A 22,997-nucleotide genomic window follows, 5' to 3' on the forward strand; every position below is an offset into this window, starting at 1 on the left:
TATTTAATCTAAATTGAGATAAACCTTTGGTGGAAACATAGAAAAACTTAATTATCTTTTCTATTGTTTTCTCTTGCAAAATAAGCCCAGTTAGTCCATTTTCACTAACAAAACTAAAAATAATATCAACAGTAACAGATTGATTTTTTTCCCCAATGGAAAACACATTGCATTCCAAATGCACAGCTACTAAACGGACACAGCCATAGAGATACAAATGCAATATCAATCGTACCAACATTTGAGAACGAAATCATATAAGATCCATTCGAGACTCGTATAAATGTCAAAAACCCATCCATAGTAAATTCTACTCTAACTTTTATCGGTGTTATTCATACTATGGATATTGTTTTTGTTATTCGTGTAAAATCCTACTCTACTATGGATAGATTTTCCAACAAAACACGGGCATTTTTTGCGTCAAAAATTATATTTTCTTTAAGTAAAATTACTTTGAATCTAAAATTTTTAATTTAAAAAAAGATAATTGAGTCGAAAACCTATTTCTACCAACTTTTATTACTTTTTTTTTACGTTTTTATTTTTTGTAAGAAAACTGTCAATACGATTTTTCTCAACATTTTACCTAATGTTGAAGACAATTATTCTTATAAAATAAAATTAGTTGGAGCCATAATCTCAAATTTTCAAAAAGAAGTCTAAATTCAATTCTTATCAATCAAATGTTGAAAACGTTATTCTTCGTTAAACAAAATTGTTTTTAAGATAAAATCATTTTTTTTTTCGTTTTTTCGTAAAATCTGCGAGATGACAACTTTTTTCAGTTTTTTTGATCTATAAAAAAAGTCGCTAATTGGATTTTTTCCAAAAATATACTTGTTTGGTATCACGTTACTATATATAATATAAATTTTAAGTAAATGATCTAGCGTTATTGATTTATGAGATATTTAGTGTTAACCAAAACTTTCACCTTTTTTTAAACTGCTATAGTAAAAAACAACCACCCTCTCCCAGCCTTTTCTGCATCTTTCTGTATTATTATCTGTATAACAACATTTATTTGAAGTCGATATCTCTTTTGGGTTCTTGAGCTATTGACGAACGTACATACGTACACACGCGCACGCACAAACATCTTTCTAAAAATCTTTTATTTCGACTCTAGGGGCCTTGAATTGTCGACAAATGTCAAAATTTTCAATTTAAAAAATCGGAGCCATTACAATGACTTCCTATGGGAAGTTAATACATTTATTTTACAAGTAAGTTTGATGAGCGTGCTATCTCAAGAACTAGGCCAGTCAATTGGCAGCCTTGTTCGTGCAATTTAAAGTGTCTAGACTATTACATATTTATCAGAAAGCGTTAAGGCATTTTGGTTTTGCCGACGACAATGTGACGTTTTAAGAGTTCAGCATGCGTTTCGCTTGAAATATGGGGCCAAGTTATCGAAAATTTGGTCCAACAAATCGAATCAAACCAATGAAAATGCCACAAGAAAAATATGTTTGCAGACGACCGACCTACTAATTGGTGAGTTCGACATTTCTTCCGGACTTTGGCAATACAAATTGATACTTCGAAGATTTATCGTTTGGAAATTTCTTCTCTGGAGATAATAAAAAACGTACGCCTACCATTAATATATATTTGTCGTCAGTAAGAACCTTCAATGAAATAAATAAGTTTGATGGTGAACCAGTCCTTTGAAAACTATAGGGCCGAGTGAATTACAACTCTCACCCATTCCTGTTTGCGAGCAATGTTGTCAGTAATGAAGGGGACCAAAAGTTTTAAGACGAATTCGAACGTTTTATGACAATTTTCTCTTGAGCACAGTACCCTTAAAAAGGTCTTTAGATAGCACAGACAAGGATTGAATCCTTGACTTCTAGCATAACAGTCCTACGCTCTTACCATCACGCCAAAGGTACTATACTAGAAACTTCAATCCATGATATTATACGCACTATTCATGGAATTTTAAGCCATTGAATAGTTTCGTTACTTAAATTGAGTTATCGGATTTAAATTAATTGGAACACATTTTAACTGACGAACCAAAACGAGTATAATCATTTGAAAGTCCGATACTTAGCCATAAAGATTAAAAATGTTATATTTTTGAGACAAAAGGAACCAATTAACGTTTAATTTCATTAATTTAATATAAATGTACATTATATAAAATGTACGATTAGTTTCCATTGCAGTTTTGTTTTAATTTAAGACATTTCTAATAAAAAGTATTGTTCGGACTCGGATTTAATCATAGTATAAATAATACAAAGTCGCGTTTGCAAAAAAATCCGGCGTATCATAGGCGTATTTTATGTATCCATCTTTTTCGGCGTCCCATAAAAATGTCACAACTGATTTGAAACCCTGCATGCACTTCTCACCAATGGTAACAACACAAATAAGGCGATACCTTCAGAGAAATTAAAAATATGTTTACATAGCTTCACTAATCATGCTTTGGTTCACATTTCCAATTTCACTGACCTGTCGTAGTTTTTTTCCTTAATCCGGGTTTTGATTTCTTCACTTATGTGTTGACACAAATCCTGGGCTTGCTTTGAACTAAAAACGAAATCCTCAAAAGCTTTATTCATCACAGCTTTCATTATATTCTCACATTGCTCACGGTTCAAAGGGTTATGTGATTCTAGTCTGTACGAGGGCATATAGCGAGGTACGGCGACCTAAAAGGAACTATATTAATATCCAGAGTAGGTACCCAACGGAAAATCCTAACTTACCTTAGGAGCTGCACCACCAAGGAACAGGCTCATTCTATGAGAAGTAGTTCGTGAGGGTCTGCCATTCTAGAAATATAAAAGACAAATGAAAAATCTTTTTACTGCTGTATTACCAATAAGTCTGTCCTCCGACCGACCGAAAAGAAAACAAAAAAATACACTCACTCGTCGCCAAAATGAACCCAATATCTAACCATGTTCAAATAACAATAGAAATGTGAAATATAGAAATAAAAATAGAATTTATAAGCAGTTACCTTTTCTTTTTTCCGGCCTAGGTATATTTTCATCAAACCTGACCAACTTCCTGCCATGTTGAGGTAATAAGGTCTCAATGCTAAAGCGAATTCCTTTTTGAAATTATGATTGTTAAATCGATATATTCAATTCGCATTGTAATGCTAGGGTTCAACATTTACCCACTTTCCTACATACTTCTGTATAGGAATCTGATTTCGTGACTTTCTACTGAAAATATTAACCTCACAATGATCTAAATGTCTGTCAATTATTCCCAATTGAATAGCAATAAACTCGTGTCTCATATGGAATCGTATTTCATAACCATACTTGAGATATGAAAATGTAAAAAAAGGATATCTATGAGAGTACGATAAAATTTTGATACAGCAACAAGTTCTCGCCTGTTGGTACTAAAAATTGATTGGAACTGTGTAGTTACCGTACCGATATGAGGGTTTTACGAGTGCGTGATTTTTGGCCATAGAAAACTTTATATCTATACTTTACTTCAAAACATGCTTTTTGGAACATTATCTTGAGATTCGCTTAGTTTTTATGTACGCAACTTGAAATAAGAAATCACAAAAACTAGGTGTGAATAGGTGTAAGTATCGATTGGGGTTGAGAAAGGGGAGAGTTTATTTGTTTTCCCGATTTTTTGACGGTAGCATGTTATTCCGAAATTCCAAAATAATACAGAGTCAAACACAGAAGTTTTGTTTGATGAAAACAAGAGTAGTGTCCATGTCTTTTAAAGAGTCCTCTAACATCATACATTTTCAGGAGAAGGGATAAATTTCAATAGAGAAATATTAAAGCTGCATAAATATTTTCCACAAAACAACGAACAATTTTCACGCGTTTCGTTTGTAAATTATTTAACAATGATTTTTCTTTGTTCAATTTTGAATTCAACAAATAAAAGTAAACAATTAAAATCTAATAGAGCCCTATCTTGAAATACCAACTAATTTGAGGCGAAACAAATATTCTGGGACATTTTTAACGAGAGCAGATCAAAATACTAATATTCAGAATTCTGTTTGGTAAAAATTCTATTTGCCATTGTTTGGTCATAATTCTGTATGTCAAGACACTAAAAACCTAGACAACTTTGAATGATGTATGAACAAAACCCTTCTTCTCCAAATTTCGCACTACAATTTATTGTATCCTTACAAAGTGTGTTTCTGATAGTTCAGTTTTTTAACTAAATAAATAAATAAATTGTGTGACGCAGTAGTCCGTTGTGAACCAGGGCCTAGTGACTTACAACTCTCAACCATTCCTGTGTGTGAGTGCTGTTGTCAGGAATGGAAGGGACCTACAATTTTAGGCCGAATCCGAACGGCTAATTTGACTAGAATTACTCTTGAAGGATTTGTCAGTTCCTCGCAAGAGGCAGTACCCGCGAAAATTATTTGTTTTAATTAAGTTGGCACACAAAGGGATTAACCGTCATGCCGCGGGTACTACAGTTTTTTAACAATCTGTACAAAAAAAGACAGCTCCTGATTATATGCATTTTTTTGTTAAGAAAATGAAAATTTTATTTAAAACTAAGAACTTTTTAGAAACTCAACAAATGGAAGATTATTCATACAAAAGAAAAGTAGAACTAATACAAAATTATTTTGTACCTTATTCTAAAAAATATGTTGTTTTAAAATTTTGTACTTCAAAATAAAGGGTGTCCCAAAATTAACGAAAGATTTGAATTAAATAGAAAACGCCGTTTTTAGTCTTTTGATAGTTATATTTTTATTGACTCGTAAAGTACATAGGATAGGGTTATGTATGGAATAACACATCGGACTGTTAGCTGTCAAATTGCTTTTTTTTCAGGGTTGCCAACACTTCACTGCACAAATGGCGGCAAATTCAAATCTTGCGTTAATTTTCGGACACCCTATACAAACAAATGAGCACTTTCAAACGATTTTTCTTTTTCAGATTATTAATATCATTTTGAATTAAAGAACTGTGTCGTGAAGAATTTTGTTCATACAGAATTTTGTAATACAGCATTTTGACAGACAGTATTTTAAATACAGTTTTATTATCCATACAGTATTTGGCCCATTTTTAAAATAATTTCTAAATTTAAAGAAATCAGTCAAACTAAGAAATATCAATATAATTTAATTTTCTCGAAAAAATTAAATGTGAAAATATTATTTGGATTTGAAAAGGAACGCCTTCGTTAACATTTCGAAATGTCTGAATAAAAACTATTTTTGAATTATATTACACTGTTGAATACAATGATCTGTTCTTTTTTGGACAATTGTTTACTATTGTTGTTATGTCAAAAAACTGGCCTAGTGTCATTTTTACGAACTAAAATTATGCCTTAAAATTTTTATTTTAAAATAATTTTTGATCTTTTTTTCTATTTTTGACCATCTGAGATTTGTTTGAATTGTTGGCAAGCTTTCTGATTTTCGGTATCTAACTCGTTCAATAAGTCAATAAGGTATCTAAAAATACATCTATTTAGGATATCCTATCTAAATCTTAACAAACGTTACGTTCAGAAATGGGCAGTTTTGAAAGTTAGACAAGTTTCTAGTATCTGATTGGCCAGTTGCTAAAAAATTAACTTCCAATTAAAGCAACTTTAATGGAAAGTTGACTGGAAAGTTAGTCGAGCAAAATCTACCTAACTATTAAATCAAGCCTACTTCTATCAATCTTACAGTTGTATTGTAAAGAAATACTAGGTACAAATCCTGATGGACTTGTAGCTTGCTTGAGGAATGTTTTGTAGACAATAATTTGTTTGGTACTTTTTTTTACTATGAACTTAAAGTAGAGGTTTGCGAAGTAAAGAAAGTAAGGCAAGGTTCGAGTATCTGATTGGCCAGCTGCAAAAAAATGCCTTCCAATTAAAGCAATTTTATTAAAAAAGTTGTCTGGAAAGATAGTCAAGAAAAATATACCTAAATTTTTAGTTAAGTCAACTTATATCAAAAATAAGTAATATTTCTTTACAATAGAAAAGACAAATCCTAATGGACTTGTAGCTTATCTGAGGAGTGTTTTGTAGACAATAATGTGTTTGGTAGATCTTGTACTATGAACTTAAAGTAGAAGTTTGTGAAGTAAAGTTCTGAATTTGAAATTCATGACATTTGGAAAACTAACTAGTTGGTTTGGTAAAAATGTACGTTCAAAGAATGAAGTTGGCTGCAAATGAAGTCCCTTATGAGTAAAGATTGTTAACAATTATAGTTAACATTAGTTAGAAAAAAATCAAACCTCAGCATTTTTAAACATTCAATCTTTAAAGTTTCATGCTGAAAAACATTTTATTGACTTTACATTAACTTCCAAAATCGATTAAACTTTTGTCACATGAATATTTTGTAGTAAATATGTAAATATGTAAATATGTAAATTTCAGTTCCAGACAGTTTTAAATTTAAACGGCAAATAAATAGAGAGGTACAATTGTTGAGACAATTCCTTATATATACTTTATGGGAACTTTTATCGGTATAATCGAACTGAGGATGTGAGTTAAAATAAATAAATAAAGTAAAGTAAAGTAGCAGTACTCGTGAAAAAAACTTTAGATGGCACAGGCAGGGATTAAACCCAAGCACTCTGGCATGACAACCCAATGCACTTTTTTTTTAAATTCATTTTTATTCATTATTTCTTAAAACTATCTTAAAGCTATAGACAAAAATTCATGAAACTAACCGAACTAACCATAACTTGCAACTAACTTACTGGTCACATACAGACATTCTAGGTTAAACAATGATACTTAATTCTAATGCCTTTTGGCCCTAAGATCTTTGTTACTGTAATTCATTTTATTTATTTTGTATTTATTAGAAAATAAAAAAAAAATGTCAATGACGTACCGATTGTACAGGAGTCGCCTATCCACGGTTCGTCTTCTGACGTGGTAGATTTGCGGAACTGCCAACTTATCCTGTATCAGACTGAATCCAAGAAGAGGAATGCTTCCTGTGGAATGAAGCCGATCAAGCGTGCACTCAAAAAATACTCGTCGTTCGGATAGAACGCCGCGCAAATTAAATTGTTGGTTGAAGACCATAGTTCTTGCAATGTGACCTTCGAGGGAGTTTTATGACGAAATTGTCAATTCTCTATAATTCGAACTTTTTAGATTCTGTTTGAAGCCACATAGAGTCTTTAACTTATCAGAAACTAATGTGACCGATTGGCAGGCTCAGTTTGCTGATGTGATTGCTAAGGTGGATCACAAAATGTTTCTGGATAATCTTTCTAGAGCATCTTCATCTACTTCAAGAGCTATTTATAGTCATTTAAACCACCAACTGCCCTCGGAAGTCTCTTACTTTAGTAATTAATTTTCAGCCTCGGTTATAAGAATTATTTTTAGAGCAAGAGTTGAAATGAAGATATTTACCATTTCGTTGCTGCTTGTCCTATTCTACAAGAAATTCGTCGGTTGCATTTTCGGGAAAGTTTTATATCCTTAGAAAAACTTTTTGAAATTTTAAATGGAGCAATGGGCTGGGCTGGCGCAGCCCCTTTAAATATTGCCAACATGCTCTTTCTTACCGTAACAGTTTCACATATTAATACTAGTCGATTACCCGCTTATTGCAGTTTGAACCAAATTTTATACCTAACAATTTATTGCTTTGTTGCTGATCATACAAAATTTGAAATTATTTCTTTTGTGTTTCAAATCACGTTAAAATTGATAAAAATGTTTATAAACAGCTAATCAAATTAATTAAATTGTGTAATATATTGTGTTTCAAATCACGTCAATCAAATCATTGTTTTATATAAATATATTTCTTCATATCTTTTGCTATTTATTTATTTTTATATTTTAAAATGTTTGCTTTTTGAAAAAATAAGGAATTTATCTATCTATCTCTATCTAGTCTCTTTAACTCAAACTTTTTCTCCTATTAGGGTAATCCCATTTTATTTAACCTCTTTTTCGAAATTTACTAAGGCTACTATAATTATTTTAGACCTTTGTTCAGTAGATACATTCTAAATTTTTTGCTGTTATTTGGGAAACCCTCTTTTGTTTTAATTTTTTCGAAAAATAAATACATTTCTGTAGTTTTGTTTGAAGAGGAGGGATGGCTGTTCAGAGTTTGTATGTTTTTCATTTGAACTTTGGTTACGAAAGGGTTAACTAGTTTTTATGCGCAAAAGTTCCTAGATTTGTTTAGTTTTTTTAGTTGGAAAAGCAGCAATTCACGAATATAAAATGTCATGAATAGAAAATCGTAGCCATAAAATGTGGGTTACGGCAAAGTACACTTTTCACCATTTTGGAGAACAGAGAAAAAATGGTGAAACTTCACGAAACGAAAAAACCTCAATGAGAAAAAAACTCTAAAATATGATCGTGGTGACAAGGCTGTCTCCAAATGGTACGGAAGCCAGGAATGAAAACCTCCCGATATCAGGGACAATTATAAAGTAGAAGGTTAAAAGATTTGCAATGAAATAGGAGAAACTGATTTTGGTGCAAGTACAGGTTGGCTTGATAAATTCAAAAAAGGTGGGTTCGACGTGACATCCAGTTTTAATGTAACAATATTTTTTTGCTTCAATTAGAATTGGTTGGTATTGTTCAAAAAACACTATCTGGAGAGAGTGCCTCAATAAGCCACGATTGCCTTCCAATTAAGGCAACTTTATTGGAAAGTTGTCTGGAAAGAAAGTCAAGGCTGGAAATAAGTCAAGTCAACTTATGTCAAAATGACAACTGATCATGTTTTTTCATTAAAGTGAAAGCTGAGCTTTACTACTTTATTATTTTATTTATTATCTGCACAATTCCATTTAATGTTTTCTGTAAAAGGACTCCTTATCAATTTAAAAAAGAAATAAGTAATATTTCTCTACAATACAACAGACAAATCGTAATGGACTTGTAGCTTGTCTATGGAGTGTTTTGTGCACAATAATGTGCTTTGTAGTTCTTGTACTATGAAGTTAATGTAGAGATTTGCGAATTAAAGTTCTGAATTTGAAATTCATGCCACTTGGAAAACTAACTAGTTGCCTTGCTCAAAATTTACGTTCAAAGAATGCAGTTGACTGCAAATGAAGGTCCTGGCCTTATGTTGCTTGAACATGCCCATTATCTTTTAATGGGTGGTAAACAACAAATAGGAGTGAAAAAGAAAAACTTAAAATTCTTTTGATCAGCAAAAGCAATAAGCCACGATGTTTACAAGGAGTAAAGTTTTTACCTGTAAAGTACCGAGGAAACAAAAAGTTGTGGATGGTAACTGACTTTTTTGAAGATTGGGTTAAGGAATGGGACAAGGTATTTTTTATAATCAAAAACGAAAAATCCTTGTCTTTGTTGACAACTGTAGTGCCCACAAATAACAAACTAATTTAAAGCCTATTAAGCTTGTTTTTTCCACCAAACATGACAGCCGCCTTACAGCCAATGGATCAAGGTGTTATTTAAAATTTTAAAAGCTTCTACAGGAAAAGAATTATCAGCATTACTGGACTCCATAAAAAATGTTTCAATGTCATGGAACTGTGATGTAAAGAGCTCCACAATACGAAATTTATTTATAAAAGCTGGATTTGGCAAGCTTTCTCATTGGAATGAAGAACACGATTTAAGTTTGGCAGAGCCAAAAGAAGTTCATGCAGACTTTGGTGTGTCCGTAAATGAGTAAAATACACAAGACATAATATTCAGCCTTCTAGAGTACATTAACTTGAAATTGTTGTTTGTCATAGGCAGTCTGATGAAGAAATGTTACTTTCGGTTGCATCTTATGTAGTGGAAGCCATTAGTGACGATTAGGTCAATGCTGATGCAGATCCAGGTGAAAGCTTAACTGTGCAGCCGAAACAAGCTAAGGTCCATGAACCCTTGGAAACAATACGTGATGCTCTTCTTACTGAAGACAACACGCCAGATCGTTTTTTCAACGTAATTAACGAGATTGAAATGTTGTATAAATTAAAATGCAATGGAAAAAAACTCCAACGATGGATTATTGATTTTTTTTAAGCTTTCGTCGTACACAATCGATGCTTTCTTGTATATCGTTTGTTTAGCTTTTTTTTCCGTATATATATATGTATGTATATTACTTATGTACATATGGATGTATGTAATGTACATAATTTCATACTTTTTTTAAACAAAATAATTTGAATCACATTTTGTATTCAATAAATTCGACGCTTGCACCGACGACGCGACGGTTGGTTTACATATAACTAAATTCACAAATTCACATACCTCCTTAACGTCATTATCTCCTGACATTTTGCTTAAGGAATTTGATTTATTTTTGTTCACAAACTTTAAAACTTTTTCGCAATGTAGACTCGTTTCATTTATTTAATAAATCAATAAGTTTAAAATAAAAATATGTATGAAGATCAGGATTAGAATTTAATTAGACTGGTACTATGGAAGAGAAACAATTACCACTTTGTCTACTTCATTTATATTACCCACTTTTCGAATATGTTGTGCAAAAACACCTTAGCCTTAGTGATCCTGATCATTTGTATCTTTACATCAATCGATGTTTATGACTATTTTTGAATTTACTTTATTCAGTGGTAACTGTATTTTGTTTAACATCATCTGTGGTGTATTAAGTATCTGAAACCCGATATTCTAAGCTCTCTCTTTTTAATGTAAAAATTAATTTCCCCTTCCCTCAATTCAAATAAAATACTAAACCAGGAAACTTTGGCACCAATTAAAAATTAGTAAATGACAAGGTATATTTTTTTAACATGTAACCAGGTTGCCAATTACTCAACACAAGCTTTCTGAACCCTCCCAATACCAATTTAAGATGTAAATACTGAAAAGAACCTTTTTCACTTAATAACTTTTAATCGCTCTTAAACAAGTTGCCCATAGTCTTGAAGAATACAAGTTAATTCCAAAAGTAAAAACATCAGGTGAGATATCCCTCACAGATTAAACAGAGACCACTTATACAAAAACAAAGTAAAATATAGAGAAACAAATACGAGTGAAAAGCTTATTTATACACGACGGATATTTTACCCTTTATGAAATGTTTGAATTTTATTTTCAATTACAGTATTTTGTTTAATGTTTTTGTTTAGTTCATTAAATTATTTTTTTTGCATTCTTTAATATAAGTTTTAATTAAAAAGATGATATTAATTTATGAAGAATATATTTTAGCAAAATAGGCATGAGTTATTCGTTTCGTTTCGTTTATTTTATTTTTATTTTAATAAACCATGGTGAATCATCGTTCCTCGAGAATAACGGTTTCTTGTGGATACAGTCCTAAACTTTGCAATGTTGGATTAGTGTCAATTGATGCCAAATCTCTTCTTGGCCAACCGGCAATTACTTTATGATCTTCTACCAAAAATCCATTGGAAGTTATAAAGTTCAGCAAATCCTTTTATAAAATTCATTAAAGTTTTAATTTTTTATTAAATAAGGATTGGATAAGGATATTTTAATAAGAATACCTTTAATGTATTTCCAGTAAAGAATTTTCGCTCAAGAAAATCTCCTGTGGGCTTGCGAATTCGAATTTTTGTGATGTTTGATTCAGAATCTTCTGGTTCGGATGGAAGGGCTCTTTCGGCCTGAAAATATATATTATTTTTTGTTTGCGAAATTATTTTGTAGAAAAAGAAAAATAAGTATAACAAAAACTCACTTCGAAACGAATTGACTCCTTTTTGGCATCTTGTTCGGCCTGCTCTGATTCTAAACGCTGACGTTCTGCTGCAATGGCTGCCTCTTTTTGTTGTTTAGCTGCTTCTTTGGCCATGTCGGCCTGCAACGTCACTTGATAAGCTAGATCCTGTTCAGCTTTTACTTGATCTCTAGCAGCCCGTTCGTCTTCTTCTCGAATTTCAACTTGAATATGTTCAGAATACATTTCAACGGCCTCTATTAACCGAGAGAACAAATCGTCTAGTCCAACGTTCCCTAAGTAAAAATGGTTTTATTAATACTTTTGGTTAATATAAAAAAGAAGTTTGAAGATATTTTTAAGTGTGTTCTATCTTTAAGGCTTTTAAAAAAAAGACACACAAAATTACGAGATTAATTCCTAAAAAAAATATACTTTGACGTGTAGTCAAAGTCCAACTCTATTTAGTTACCATGAATCACAGATAAGACTTCGCACGTGCTGCGGCCAGACAATCGGCTCTTTCCAATTATCAATATTGCTGGTAATTTATCTAATGGGATATTTCGAACAGTCAAAGAAGCTGTATTTCCTACGCATGCTGATACCGAAGATAATAATCTGAAATAACAAAAGAAGAAAAGTACTTCGTCAATTATTCATATCCAGTGTGAATTTGCAACTAAAATTATTTACAGATTTTTATTGCTATCGAATGTAAGATCCCATCCATAGAGAACAAAGTTTTGAATAAGCGTCTGAATAACGCTGTCATGCTTCATAAGGTGGTCACAAAATACATTTGTAAGTATGCTCTCGCCGTGATGTAAATAAATAGCCAGAAGTTTCCTCTTTTTTAATAAAGTAAAGTAAAGTAAAGTAATTCTTGTTTGCTCTTTAAAACTATTTATAGATAGAACTTACGTCTTTGGCTGGTTTGTGGCAGGCTTCTTTTAGAGCATCTTCTAAGCTTCCACGGAAAAATACTGGATGTGGTTCTCCAAATCTTTGAATATAGTTGTCAACAAACTGTCCCGAACCACGGGCTTCGTCATCGGTGTGATTTGGAACTGAAAATCAATTTTGTTTTAATAGTTTTTGTTAATATTTTTATTTCATTTGAGGGTTGATGATTTCTTTACTTAAATGACGAGATTGTGGTTGAACAGGCGGTGAGTCAGTAAAGAACTCTTCGCAAGCATTGAAGTCAGAAGCATCTTCAAATTCATCGGCCGAACTATCGCTGTCGACAACAACTGTGCTACTACTATAAATTAAACGATAGTAATAAGGTAAAATATGTGTAAAATATGAGTGTGAAGAGGCACTAGTGTGTACTAACTTATTGGCTTTATTAGGTTTGGAGTTATTCTTTCCTTTGTCAGCGTTAGAATGAAGGATTAAGTTATGAGATAGATCAATGCCTGATTGCTGTGAAAAGAAAAGGGAAAGCAGGATTTTGTAATGAATAGAAAAAAAATGTATAATTTAAGTTTACAGCTAAGGTGGTTCCATTTTCTGATCCAACTGGCCAGCCAGTCCACTCCTGGTGTCTAACCGGTATGTTAGTTATGTAATAAACGTCTGTTTTTACTTGCAGTATAGTTTCTTTGCCAGAAAGGTTTAATGATATCTCTTTGCCTTCAGGCTGTTGTTTTATATTCAGATTGAATATTTTTTCGAAACGTTTAATAATTTCATCACTGGAAAAAAGAAGAGAATTTGAATAAGTCTTGGGTAATGGACTAAAATTTAAACTTGAATTTTGAATTATTTTTTATGAATATGGCATTAAAATATCCAGACTTAAATTCAAAAAGATATGCTTTTTGATTCCGTCACAAATTAACGTAGGTTGAGTAAAAAGATGTTTTTGATTTTCACGGTTAATTTTTTAAAGTGATTTAGATAGATTTGTATTCCTCGTCTTAAATAATTTACATTCTTTACAAAAATAAAAAAGCATGGCATTATGCCGTCTGCCTAGTTTACAAAACATAAATTAGAAACTTATTTTTTATGAAATATAATTTATAAATATATAAATAAACAAATTAGGTGCATGATTTAAAAAGTTTTTTTTTTTAATAGTTAACGATTTAAAATAAATATTATCTTCAGAAACTCTCATTAACAATTCTCTCCCTATAATTTAGAGCCAGTTTGGTGTGCACATACAGTTTTTTAATGTCGACTTCGTTCCACAATGATACAATTTCATTTTTATTCAAAAAACTCGTTCCAAGAACATTTCTCCTAAAGTATTTAAGAATTGAACATGTACCCATGATGTGAAATACATCTTTTCTCACTTGTTGATTACATAAGGAGCATAATATTGTTAAATCCTCCCTGTGGAATGAAGTTAAGAGGTACGAGTTCACCACGCAGCTTAACCATCATCGAAATCAGTGATTGTTTCCATTGATTGAAATCAAAGTTATCTATGTCAAGGTCATTTCACTCTCCCTATCAAGTTTCATCCATTCTGCATACCATTCTGACCTCTTTTGAATTGTTTGAAGTGTCACTATTTTCATTAACCGGTAATTATCCATATTCATCATTTTGAGCACATAATCAATCTGCATTCGAAGTGTTCGTACAAAAAATGGCTGCAGTCCTGTTTCCAACATAACTATATAGTTCAGCGTAACAATTTTTCCACATCCTTATATTGCTTTGCTCCCCATACTTGAGCTGCATAGAACAAGATTGATTCTGCTACTGCCTTAAAAACAGTGTACTTACTGCTGTATGCGATATTTTTGTTTGAGAAACACCTACTCCTAGATGCGCGACTTTTGCACCTGTAAGCTTTTCTCTTAGATGCGTTTCCATATTTAAATTTTTTTTCAAAATCACTCCAAGGTATTTGAACTTTTTGACAATCTCTCTATTTTCACCATTGTAGTTCCATTTTTTATTTAGGCAGTTTCTACTTCCTCCGTTCTTGAAAATCATGATCTTGGACTTTTCCATGTTAACTATTAGGTTCCATATTTTACAGTTCTCAAAAATCCGGTTTATATAAGTGATTCTGAAGATGATGCGAGAACCACAATATCATCCGCAAACAAGAGTGCTTTAATTAATTCTATCGCGTGTTCGATACCAGCAGGTAAGAAATCGAGTAAGTCTTCGTTAAATTGAGTGAATAGGCTTGGACTCATCGTACAATCTTTTCTAACGCTTGATTCAGTTCTGCACCAATCCGACCTTTCCAAACTGCTGCATTAGTATTCATCTACAGGTTTTGCAGGACTCTTTCGAATTTTAACGACATTCCCATACCAAAGAGCTTTTAGAAAAGAGCTTGCCTATTCACCGCGTCAAATGCAGACTTAAAATCCATGAAAAACGCGTATAACTTCTGCCTTCTTCTTATTAATGAATCCGCAATTCTTTTCAGAACAAAGTTATGATCGATTGATGAGTAACCGGATCTAAAGCCTGCCTGAAATTCTTTCAACAGCTTATTTTCTTTAAACCATTTATTGAGCCGTGTTTGCAGAACAGCTGTAAATATTTTATAACACGTGTTTAAAAAAGATATTCCTCAATAGTTCGACATCTCAGACCAGCTTCCTTTTTTGTGGATCGGAAAAATGTTTGACTCCCTAAATTCTTGAGGAATCATATCTGTTCCCAACATCTCGTTGTAAACTGCAATAAGCTTTCTTATTAGCTCAACGGTTCTATACTTCTGCTGGTATCCCATTGGAGCCTGCCGCTTTTCCATCCTTCATTTTGTTCATTTCTGCATCTAATTCTTCGTTGGTTATTTCTGTGTTCAAAACTTCATTATTTAAAGTGCAAACTTTTAATATTGGAAAAATTTGACGTAAAACATGTTACCATCTGGAAAAGTCAACATTATAATCGATGTTAGCTTCGCCGACAAATTTTCAAACCGTTTTGAATTTCATATAAACCAAGGTAAACAATAATTCTTCTATCACAAAGTACGAATGGAGTAAAACTACAATTTAATGAGGAATCTAAATCTTTATATTTCGATTTTCTTTTGTTAAAATGCAATATTATCTATGGAGTTAATAAGTAAAACACATTTTAAAAAAAATAATAAAAAATCAAAAAAAATGAATAAAGTCCGTTTTATGAAACCAAAAAAAACTTGTACACTTTGTAGTTACAATACTGTATAGAACCTTTATCCAGTACGCTTTATCTGATCATCTCTTTTTTTAAATGGAAAACAAACTTCACTTGATATGAAAAAACTTATTGTTAAATTGTGAGACGAAAAGAAAAGTCTAAGACAAATCGCTGATATTGTGAAAAAGCTACATTCCACATTTCAGTACGTTATTACACTACCGGTCAAAAGTTTGAGACCAACTCTGAAATTTGAGAAATATCGAGTTTTAACCCCTAAACTGAAGTTTTAGGAAAAAAGTGAAGAGCATGTCTAGTTGTAAATGGTAGAAAAATATAACTAGTTTTGTACTAAACATAAATTATTTATTTAAAAAACCAATAACAGCTCTAAATTGAGTTTTCATCGAAAAACCCTCCTTTAAATTAAATATTTTTTTACAATTCTGGGCAATCTTCTTACAAGGTTTTGTATTTTTTCTTGTGGAATATTATTCCAGCAATTTTGTAGAGTTTCTCAAAGAGCAGATTCCGATGTTATGTGATTCCGGACATTTCTATCAAGCTCTTCCTATAAGAGCTCAATGGGGTTAATATCTGGAGACTGCGGTGGCCATACCTTTACTTTTAGAATTTCCTCATCTTCTTTTTGTTTCAGATATGCCCGGCAAAGTTTTGAAGTGTGTTTCGGGTCATTGTCTTGCTGGAATACAAAACCTTCACCGATTAATCGGAGTCCAGATACCAAAACGTGGTCTTCCAATATCGTTTTATAGACTTCTTTATCCATTCTTCCCATAACTCGTGTTAGATCTCCTACTCCATCGAAGGAAAAACATTCCCACACCACTACTCAGCACTGCGCCTGACGTACAGTCTGCGATTTGAGCCAAATATCTCAAACTTGGACTCATCGCTCCATAAGACTCTGTTGAAGTCTTAATCTGTCCAATCCTTATGGGTTTGGCCCATTTCAACCGTTTGATCTTGTTTTGGGTTCCTAGAAGTGGTTTCCGCACTGCAACGCGCCCAAAAAGTCCAGCATGCCTTATCCTTCGTTGTATCGTTGATACAGATAATGGTTCGTTCCGGATTTCATTGATCTCGGCGCGTATTTCTGGTGCTGTTTTCTTCCTAAAACGCTTGCTTATGGTAATTATATGCAGATCTTCGGTTTTCGTCGTAAGTCTAGGTCGTCCTGACCTCGGTTTATCCTTAAAACCGCCGGTAGTAGAGTAACGCTGTATGGTCCTGTGAACTGCTCCTTTGGATATCTTCAGTATTGTGGCGATTTCTCTTTGCGAATAGCCTTCTTCAATAAGGGTCATAATCGCAGAGCGAGTTTCAATAGTTAATTCTTTAACTTTTCCCATAATGCGCACTTTGTTTACTGGAGAAGATCACATTCTCAAATAAATTTAAATTGGATCAAACCGAGCATTATATACAAAATCCTGCATATGTAGGTATTCAAATTTTACATTTTTTTACCCTTTAATATTACCCCAGTCATAAACAAATTCCAAATTGAATGTTAAAAGTCATAAAAAATAGAAACTATGGGAAATCCAAATAGATGCCAAAAACCCAATACTGTTTTTTTTTACCTTTTTCACAAAATTCCTCATAATTTACAGAAAAGGGTTTTTTTCACTTGCACCTTTAATGAATGGTCTAAGTTAACAATGCAGGCACAAAATCCTAAATTTATTCATAAATTCAAACGCCAGTTAAAGAAACCCTTTGAAGGTGGTCTCAAACTTTTGACCTGTAGTGTAATTCTTACAAAAAAAACGGATTTTTAAAAAGACCAAGTGGAACTGGGAGACCGAGAAAAACTGATACTAAACAAACCAAGAGGCGTATGTTAAGGATTTTACAAAGTTATCCCAAAAATTTCGGCAGTCGAAATAGCGGAAGATGTCAATAGAAACAAAATTGTCCAAGTTCATCCACAGACGGTAAGAAATTTTGTACATTCGGAAGTGTTTAGAGGTTTTACGCCTCGAGACAAACCACTTTTATCCGCCATAAATGTAAAGAAGCGCCTACAATATGCCAAAGAGTTTATACAAATAAGCCAACAGAGTTTTGGAATTCCTTTATTTATACCGGCACACAGTGGTACTTACTGTACGGGAGAGATGCTCAAAGCTTATATTTTAAAATAAAAACAGTTATGATATTTGGTTAGTATATGCTCTCCCACTTCTTTTTGCAAGTTTTTTATTATCATTTAAGTTCAGTAGTGACAATGTCACCTTGGCTCCTCTAGCCCTAAACGAGGGCTCCATAAACTATGGCTTCGAATCCATTAAAATTCGAATCTATAAAAAAGATGAGATTAACGCGGAAAGCGGGCCTCCAAAAACAACCGAAGGTGAACTAGCGGTTGGTGGGCCCTGGACGTCGTCTTCTCTCCTAACAGAGGGTGACGATGCACCCATGCCCTCTCCAATCGCGAATCCACCCTCTACAAAAGTCGTAGACAGTGAAACGTAGCATTAATGTATTTTTACTCCATCATTTTATTGACAAAGATACCACCGTAGCTAGGCTGGAAACAAGCAAAGGAAGTTTCTGTATAAAGTCGGCGTATCTTGGCCATGACCACCTTGGCCCTCTCCCTGGAAAAACCTTAAAGAAAGTCGTCGCTGAAGCGGAAAGGCAAAGGATCCGCCTAATTATTGGGAGCGATGCTAACGCTCATCATACTGTATGGGGTAGCACGAATATCAACGACAGAGGTGAGCCTCTTTTTGATACTAACCTCTTAGTAAGTAATGTAGGAAATGAACCAACCTTCAGAACTAAAAACATGGACTATCTAGTCCTTCCTCTAACGCCTAACCTCAGCTATGAACAGATCGCTAGAAATTACTTGTCCACTTATACACATAAAAGGAAAGAGGAAACCACAATGGTGGGCCTCAAAGCTTGACTCGCTCAGTAAAGAATGCAGGAAACTTTTCAACCGGGCCAAAGCCGCAAGACTAGCCTCTCACTGGGACTCTTACAAAGAATCTCTAAGAATTTACAAGAAGGCACCAAGGAAATCTAAGCGATCTTCTTGGCGATCCTTCTGTGGCACGATAGAAGAAACTTCTGAAGCCTCTAGGTTACGGAAAATTCTTTCAACTAGTCCAGCTATGCCAAGCTGCTTGCAAAATACAGACGACTCCTGGACAAATTCAAGTAATGAATCGCTGAAATTACTATTAGACACTCACTTTCCTGGTAGTTCTCTTACCGAAACTTGCAACAATTATATACGTTCAAGTTCAAATACAACATATCCACAAGGTCTTATCACAAGGGATAAGCTACAATGGGCAGTTTCGAACCATTTAAATCTACAGGATCAGATGAAATAATACCATCCGAGTTACAAAAGACTTCTGACATAATTGCACCAATCCTTGAGGCAATTTTTACTAGCTGTCTTTACCTGGTCCATGTTCCCTCGGCATGGAGAGAAGTTAAAGTTGTTTTTATACCCAAAGCAGGTAAATGCTCGCAATTCAATCCTAAAGATCTACGACACATAAGTCTATCATCATTCCTTCTTAAGGCCTTGGAATGATTTCTTGATATCCATTTAAGGGCAAGTATTGATACAAGACTTTTGTCTTCGTCTCAACATGCCTACTGCAAAGGTAAATCGGTGGAAACAGAGTTACTCACTTTAGTACGCACCGTCGAATATTCCCTCCATCATAAAGAGTTCACTATGGTTGCTTTCCTTGACATCGAAGGTGCCTTTAACAACGTGGACACATCTGCACTGACATCTCTAAATGTAGCGAGTTCGCTTCGGGAGTTAATTCATTTAATGCTTACTAGCAGAATAATTAACTCAAAACTGGGCAACTCTTCTGGTAGACGATTCGTTAGTAGAGGGACACCGCAAGGTGGTGTTCCATCCCCTCTCCTCTGGAACCTAGTGGTGAATTAAATCCTAACTAGTCTGGATGCGGAGAAGTGATAACCTAACGAACGACGTTGCTATAGCAGTTTCAGGAAAGCATCTTAACACCTTAAAGGAACTATTACAAAATGCCTTAGAAAGACTAATACTTTGGGCTGATCGGTGTGGACTGGGTGTTAACCCACACAAAACCGATTTAGTCGTATTTTCGAGGAGATACAAAATTCCATTTGTCAACCCTCCTTACATTAATGGAATCCAATTAAAATTCTCAGACGAGGCCAAATACCTAGGTCTTGTCTTAGACAAAAAACTAAATTGGAAACGCAACGTACAGGAAAGAGTCAAAAAAGCTACTGTAGCTCTCTTTTCTTGCAAAAAAGCTATTGGTAATACATGGGGTTTACAACCCAGAATCACGCATTGGCTATACACATCGGTAATCAGACCGATTTTAACGTACGGTGTAGCAGTATGGTGGACTGCTTTAGAGAAAGGTATAAACAGGGATAACCTTAATAAAGTAAAACGTTCAGCTTGCCTATCAATCAAATCAAATAAAAGCGGATCGCTTCGCACGACCCCGTCTGCCGCACTGGACACCTTGCTCTACCTAATACCTCTTGACATATTTAGCAAACAAATAGCTGCAAGCTCTGCTATTCGCCTCAAAGCTTCGTCGCAGTGGACTAAGAACAACATTGGCCACTCCGTAATTCTAAGGTTTTTAGAATGAATTCCAAAGTACACAGATTACACCATCCCCCAACTGCAATTCGACAGAGGATAGGACATTCCTGGAGGATGAGTCAATCCATTTTTACGCAGATGGGCCAAAAACAAAAGAATGGGTTGGTGGAGGTGTGTACTCTTAACGACACTGAAATTAAGTTTCTCATTCCGCCTTCCCAATCATTGTATTGTGTTCCAGGCGGAACTTTTGGCGATAAAGGAAGACATTCCAGGTAACTGTAAGACAGATGAACTCGCCAGGTACGGTACAGACGCTGTGAGGAGGGCAGGCACCAGGAGGAACACCACGTCACAAAAAACATCTGGCCAACACTGTATTTAAAACGTTCAAGGTGCTTGCTCTCTCTAAGCAGATCGCATATACGAGTAAGCTCGATAATAGGTGTCATAACCGGACGCTGCCTAATAGAAAAGCACGCCACGAGACTAGGCGTATTCTCAAATGACTTTTGCAGCTGTATGGACGAGGAAGAGGAAGAAACGGTTCTTCATCTTCTCTGCACATGCCCTGCTCTGGCTCGAAAACGCAAGAATTACCTGGGAGAATGCTTCTTTAGCGAGCTAAATCATATCAGCATATGATCACATTTCGTAAGGGACTCAAACTGGTTCCATTGAGCTTTGGAGGAAGCCTCAAGATTCATGAGGTATCACAATGGGCCATTAAACTTGCCTAAGTGTGTCCGTCTCCATCTTGGACAGCCACTATAACCTAACCCTAACCTAACCATAGTGCTTTGCGTCTACTGTGGACATTCCAAAGGTTTGTTCCTGTCAGAAGTAAGATGTTGCTTGTAAGATCTCTTCTATTACCTATTCTGCTGTATAGATGTGAAGTGTGTAGTAGCGTTGACTCAAATACAAGGCGAAAACTTGATGTTTTATACAACAAGTTTGCCCATATTTCATGTTATTCTAAACAAATAATGGGTTTGACTTTTGATAACCTTATAAAATTTAGAACTCTCATTCAGCTGCTTAATATTATACACTCTCGTCAACCTGATTCTTTGCACAACCGATTAACTTTTTCAAATTCACTAAGAACTGTTGTACTGATCCAGCCAAGATTTGCTTGCCTGCAATCGAAACGTCCACGCCACTCAATTATGGAACACACTACCTATTACAATTAGAAGAATAATCAACACAAACGCATTCAAATATCGTCTTTTAGCGCATCTGACCAATGATGCTTAAGTTTTAAAATTGTATTTTTAGTATCTACTAAATTCAAATTTCTCGAACGTTCCAACATATTTTATAAAGCCTTCACAAATAATAAGGTTGTAATCTTAATGTGAATTATGAATTAATAAATATATAAAAAGACCTGACATGGTGGGGAGTTTTTTTTAAGTCAAACTTCACTTACCTCTCATCGTCCATATAACCTTCTTTCGTAAGATCAATAAGTATAAGGTCATTTACTGAAGTTAAATCTAAATTGCACAGCTGTGTCGATGAGTCTTGTGCATCTTGAAGTTTAGCTGGTGACCAACCCCGTATAGCTTGACGGCATATTGGAACTTTTGTTGTATTGAAAATTCTTTCTTTCAAATGACCTAAAATCAAAGCAACAGATAAGAAGCATCCGATTGGTAGAAATTAGAAAATTAAACAATGGCCCATTCTTACCAACAGTTGCAACAGACGGCAGTTTAATTGTGTAAACTATTTGATTAAAGTGTATATTAAATGTTAGCGTTTGCACTTCTTTTTGTAACGAGTCTATATCTGTGTCGTATGTGAGATCAATAAGTTTCGCCTCTGCAGATGTGGAAGCCACTACAAAACGAAGAAGTTAAAATTTAGAATTCAAACAAAAGCAGATTTGGTTTTCTTTGTTCACTGCACTGGACAGTTCTTACCTGGCACAAAAGCACTCTCAGCACCACTGGAGTCCCACCTGTTGAAATTGGAAGGAGCACTCGAGAAAGTGTTCATTGTAGTTGCTCTGCTCGAGCTGAAGGACGCCTCTTCCATGGGGCTCTCCTCCTGTGGCATGACGCGTTGAATCGCAGCCTAAGAAAAAGAAAAAGAAAACAAAAACAACAACCAACAAACAATGGAAGAACTCAGTTCGAAAGAAAAAGTCGCTTCGACAAACCATTAGATCCCAGTTCGATTCCTCGAGATGGGAGAAAGCTTCTCCAATGTCGTCTATGCCAGTGATGCTCTGCAAAATCGATGTTTTTCATTTATAAACAAAAGAATGCAAATGAATTTCTTTCTCAACAATTCATGGAAATTTCTTCATTAGTCACTATACGGGTACGAGGAGGAAAGAAATGTCATTGAGTTGAGACATTTCTTTCCTCCTAACCTCGGACTTTTTTACGCAGATAAAATTTAATGTTTTTCATTCACAGATGATTTTTAACTCACTTGAAAATTGGCAAAGATCTCCTCTTTGTTTTCTTCCATTTTTATTGCAGTTTATGTAAAGGTTTGTTGGTTTAATTTAATTTTTCTTTTATGTAAAAACGTAGTGCATACACAGTCACAGAGTTAAAATTCAATAAAAACACGACTGGGGTCTTTTTTGTGTCGAGAAAATTTTGACGG

At 34.1% G+C, this 22,997-nt stretch overlaps 2 protein-coding genes across 4 annotated transcripts; both read right to left on the reverse strand.

Annotated features, from left to right (window-relative positions):
- Window positions 1-2,214: 2,214 nt before the first annotated feature.
- On the reverse strand, window positions 2,215-10,383 carry LOC129951550 (dynein light chain Tctex-type 4). Of its 2 annotated transcripts, none has more exons than XM_056063760.1 (4): window positions 10,225-10,383; window positions 2,730-2,795; window positions 2,473-2,672; window positions 2,215-2,398 (listed from the first exon to the last, which is right to left on the reverse strand). In XM_056063760.1, the coding sequence occupies exons 1-4, from the start codon at window positions 10,249-10,251 to the stop codon at window positions 2,233-2,235; spliced, it is 459 nt and encodes a 152-aa protein (XP_055919735.1). In that variant the 5' UTR covers window positions 10,252-10,383; the 3' UTR covers window positions 2,215-2,232. The 2 variants fall into 2 exon arrangements, with proteins under 2 accessions (XP_055919735.1, XP_055919734.1); XM_056063759.1 differs by lacking the exon at window positions 10,225-10,383 and adding an exon at window positions 2,987-3,272.
- A 749-nt stretch (window positions 10,384-11,132) lies between these two features.
- On the reverse strand, window positions 11,133-22,997 carry LOC129951931 (FAS-associated factor 1). 2 transcript variants are annotated; one of them, XM_056064298.1, is made up of 14 exons: window positions 22,818-22,995; window positions 22,540-22,608; window positions 22,301-22,454; window positions 22,068-22,217; window positions 21,805-21,994; window positions 13,128-13,332; window positions 12,972-13,060; window positions 12,772-12,896; window positions 12,554-12,699; window positions 12,326-12,480; window positions 12,102-12,250; window positions 11,651-11,925; window positions 11,457-11,576; window positions 11,133-11,383 (listed from the first exon to the last, which is right to left on the reverse strand). In XM_056064298.1, exons 1-14 carry the CDS (start codon window positions 22,854-22,856, stop codon window positions 11,225-11,227), a joined length of 2,025 nt encoding a protein of 674 aa, XP_055920273.1. In that variant the 5' UTR covers window positions 22,857-22,995; the 3' UTR covers window positions 11,133-11,224. The 2 variants fall into 2 exon arrangements, with proteins under 2 accessions (XP_055920273.1, XP_055920272.1); XM_056064297.1 differs by having other exon boundaries at window positions 12,772-13,060; window positions 22,818-22,997.

The sequence above is a fragment of the Eupeodes corollae genome, chromosome 3 (assembly GCF_945859685.1).
Source record: "Eupeodes corollae chromosome 3, idEupCoro1.1, whole genome shotgun sequence".
In the NCBI taxonomy this organism is placed as follows: domain Eukaryota; kingdom Metazoa; phylum Arthropoda; class Insecta; order Diptera; family Syrphidae; genus Eupeodes; species Eupeodes corollae.

Excerpts from the sequence above, each read along its gene's own strand:
- LOC129951931 (XM_056064297.1), bottom strand. The coding sequence starts at position 22,856 with ATGGAAGAAAACAAAGAGGAGATCTTTGCCAATTTTCAA. Across the intron at positions 13,061-13,127 it reads AAAATGGAACCACCTTAGCT|CAATCAGGCATTGATCTATC; the intron begins GTAAACTTAAAT and ends TTCTTTTCACAG. Across the intron at positions 12,251-12,325 it reads TTCGATAGCAATAAAAATCT|ATTATTATCTTCGGTATCAG; the intron begins GTAAATAATTTT and ends TTGTTATTTCAG.
- LOC129951550 (XM_056063759.1), bottom strand. The coding sequence starts at position 3,043 with ATGGCAGGAAGTTGGTCAGGTTTGATGAAAATATACCTAGGCCGGAAA. Across the intron at positions 2,796-2,986 it reads TAGGCCGGAAAAAAGAAAAG|AATGGCAGACCCTCACGAAC; the intron begins GTAACTGCTTAT and ends TTATATTTCTAG. Across the intron at positions 2,673-2,729 it reads TTGGTGGTGCAGCTCCTAAG|GTCGCCGTACCTCGCTATAT; the intron begins GTAAGTTAGGAT and ends AGTTCCTTTTAG.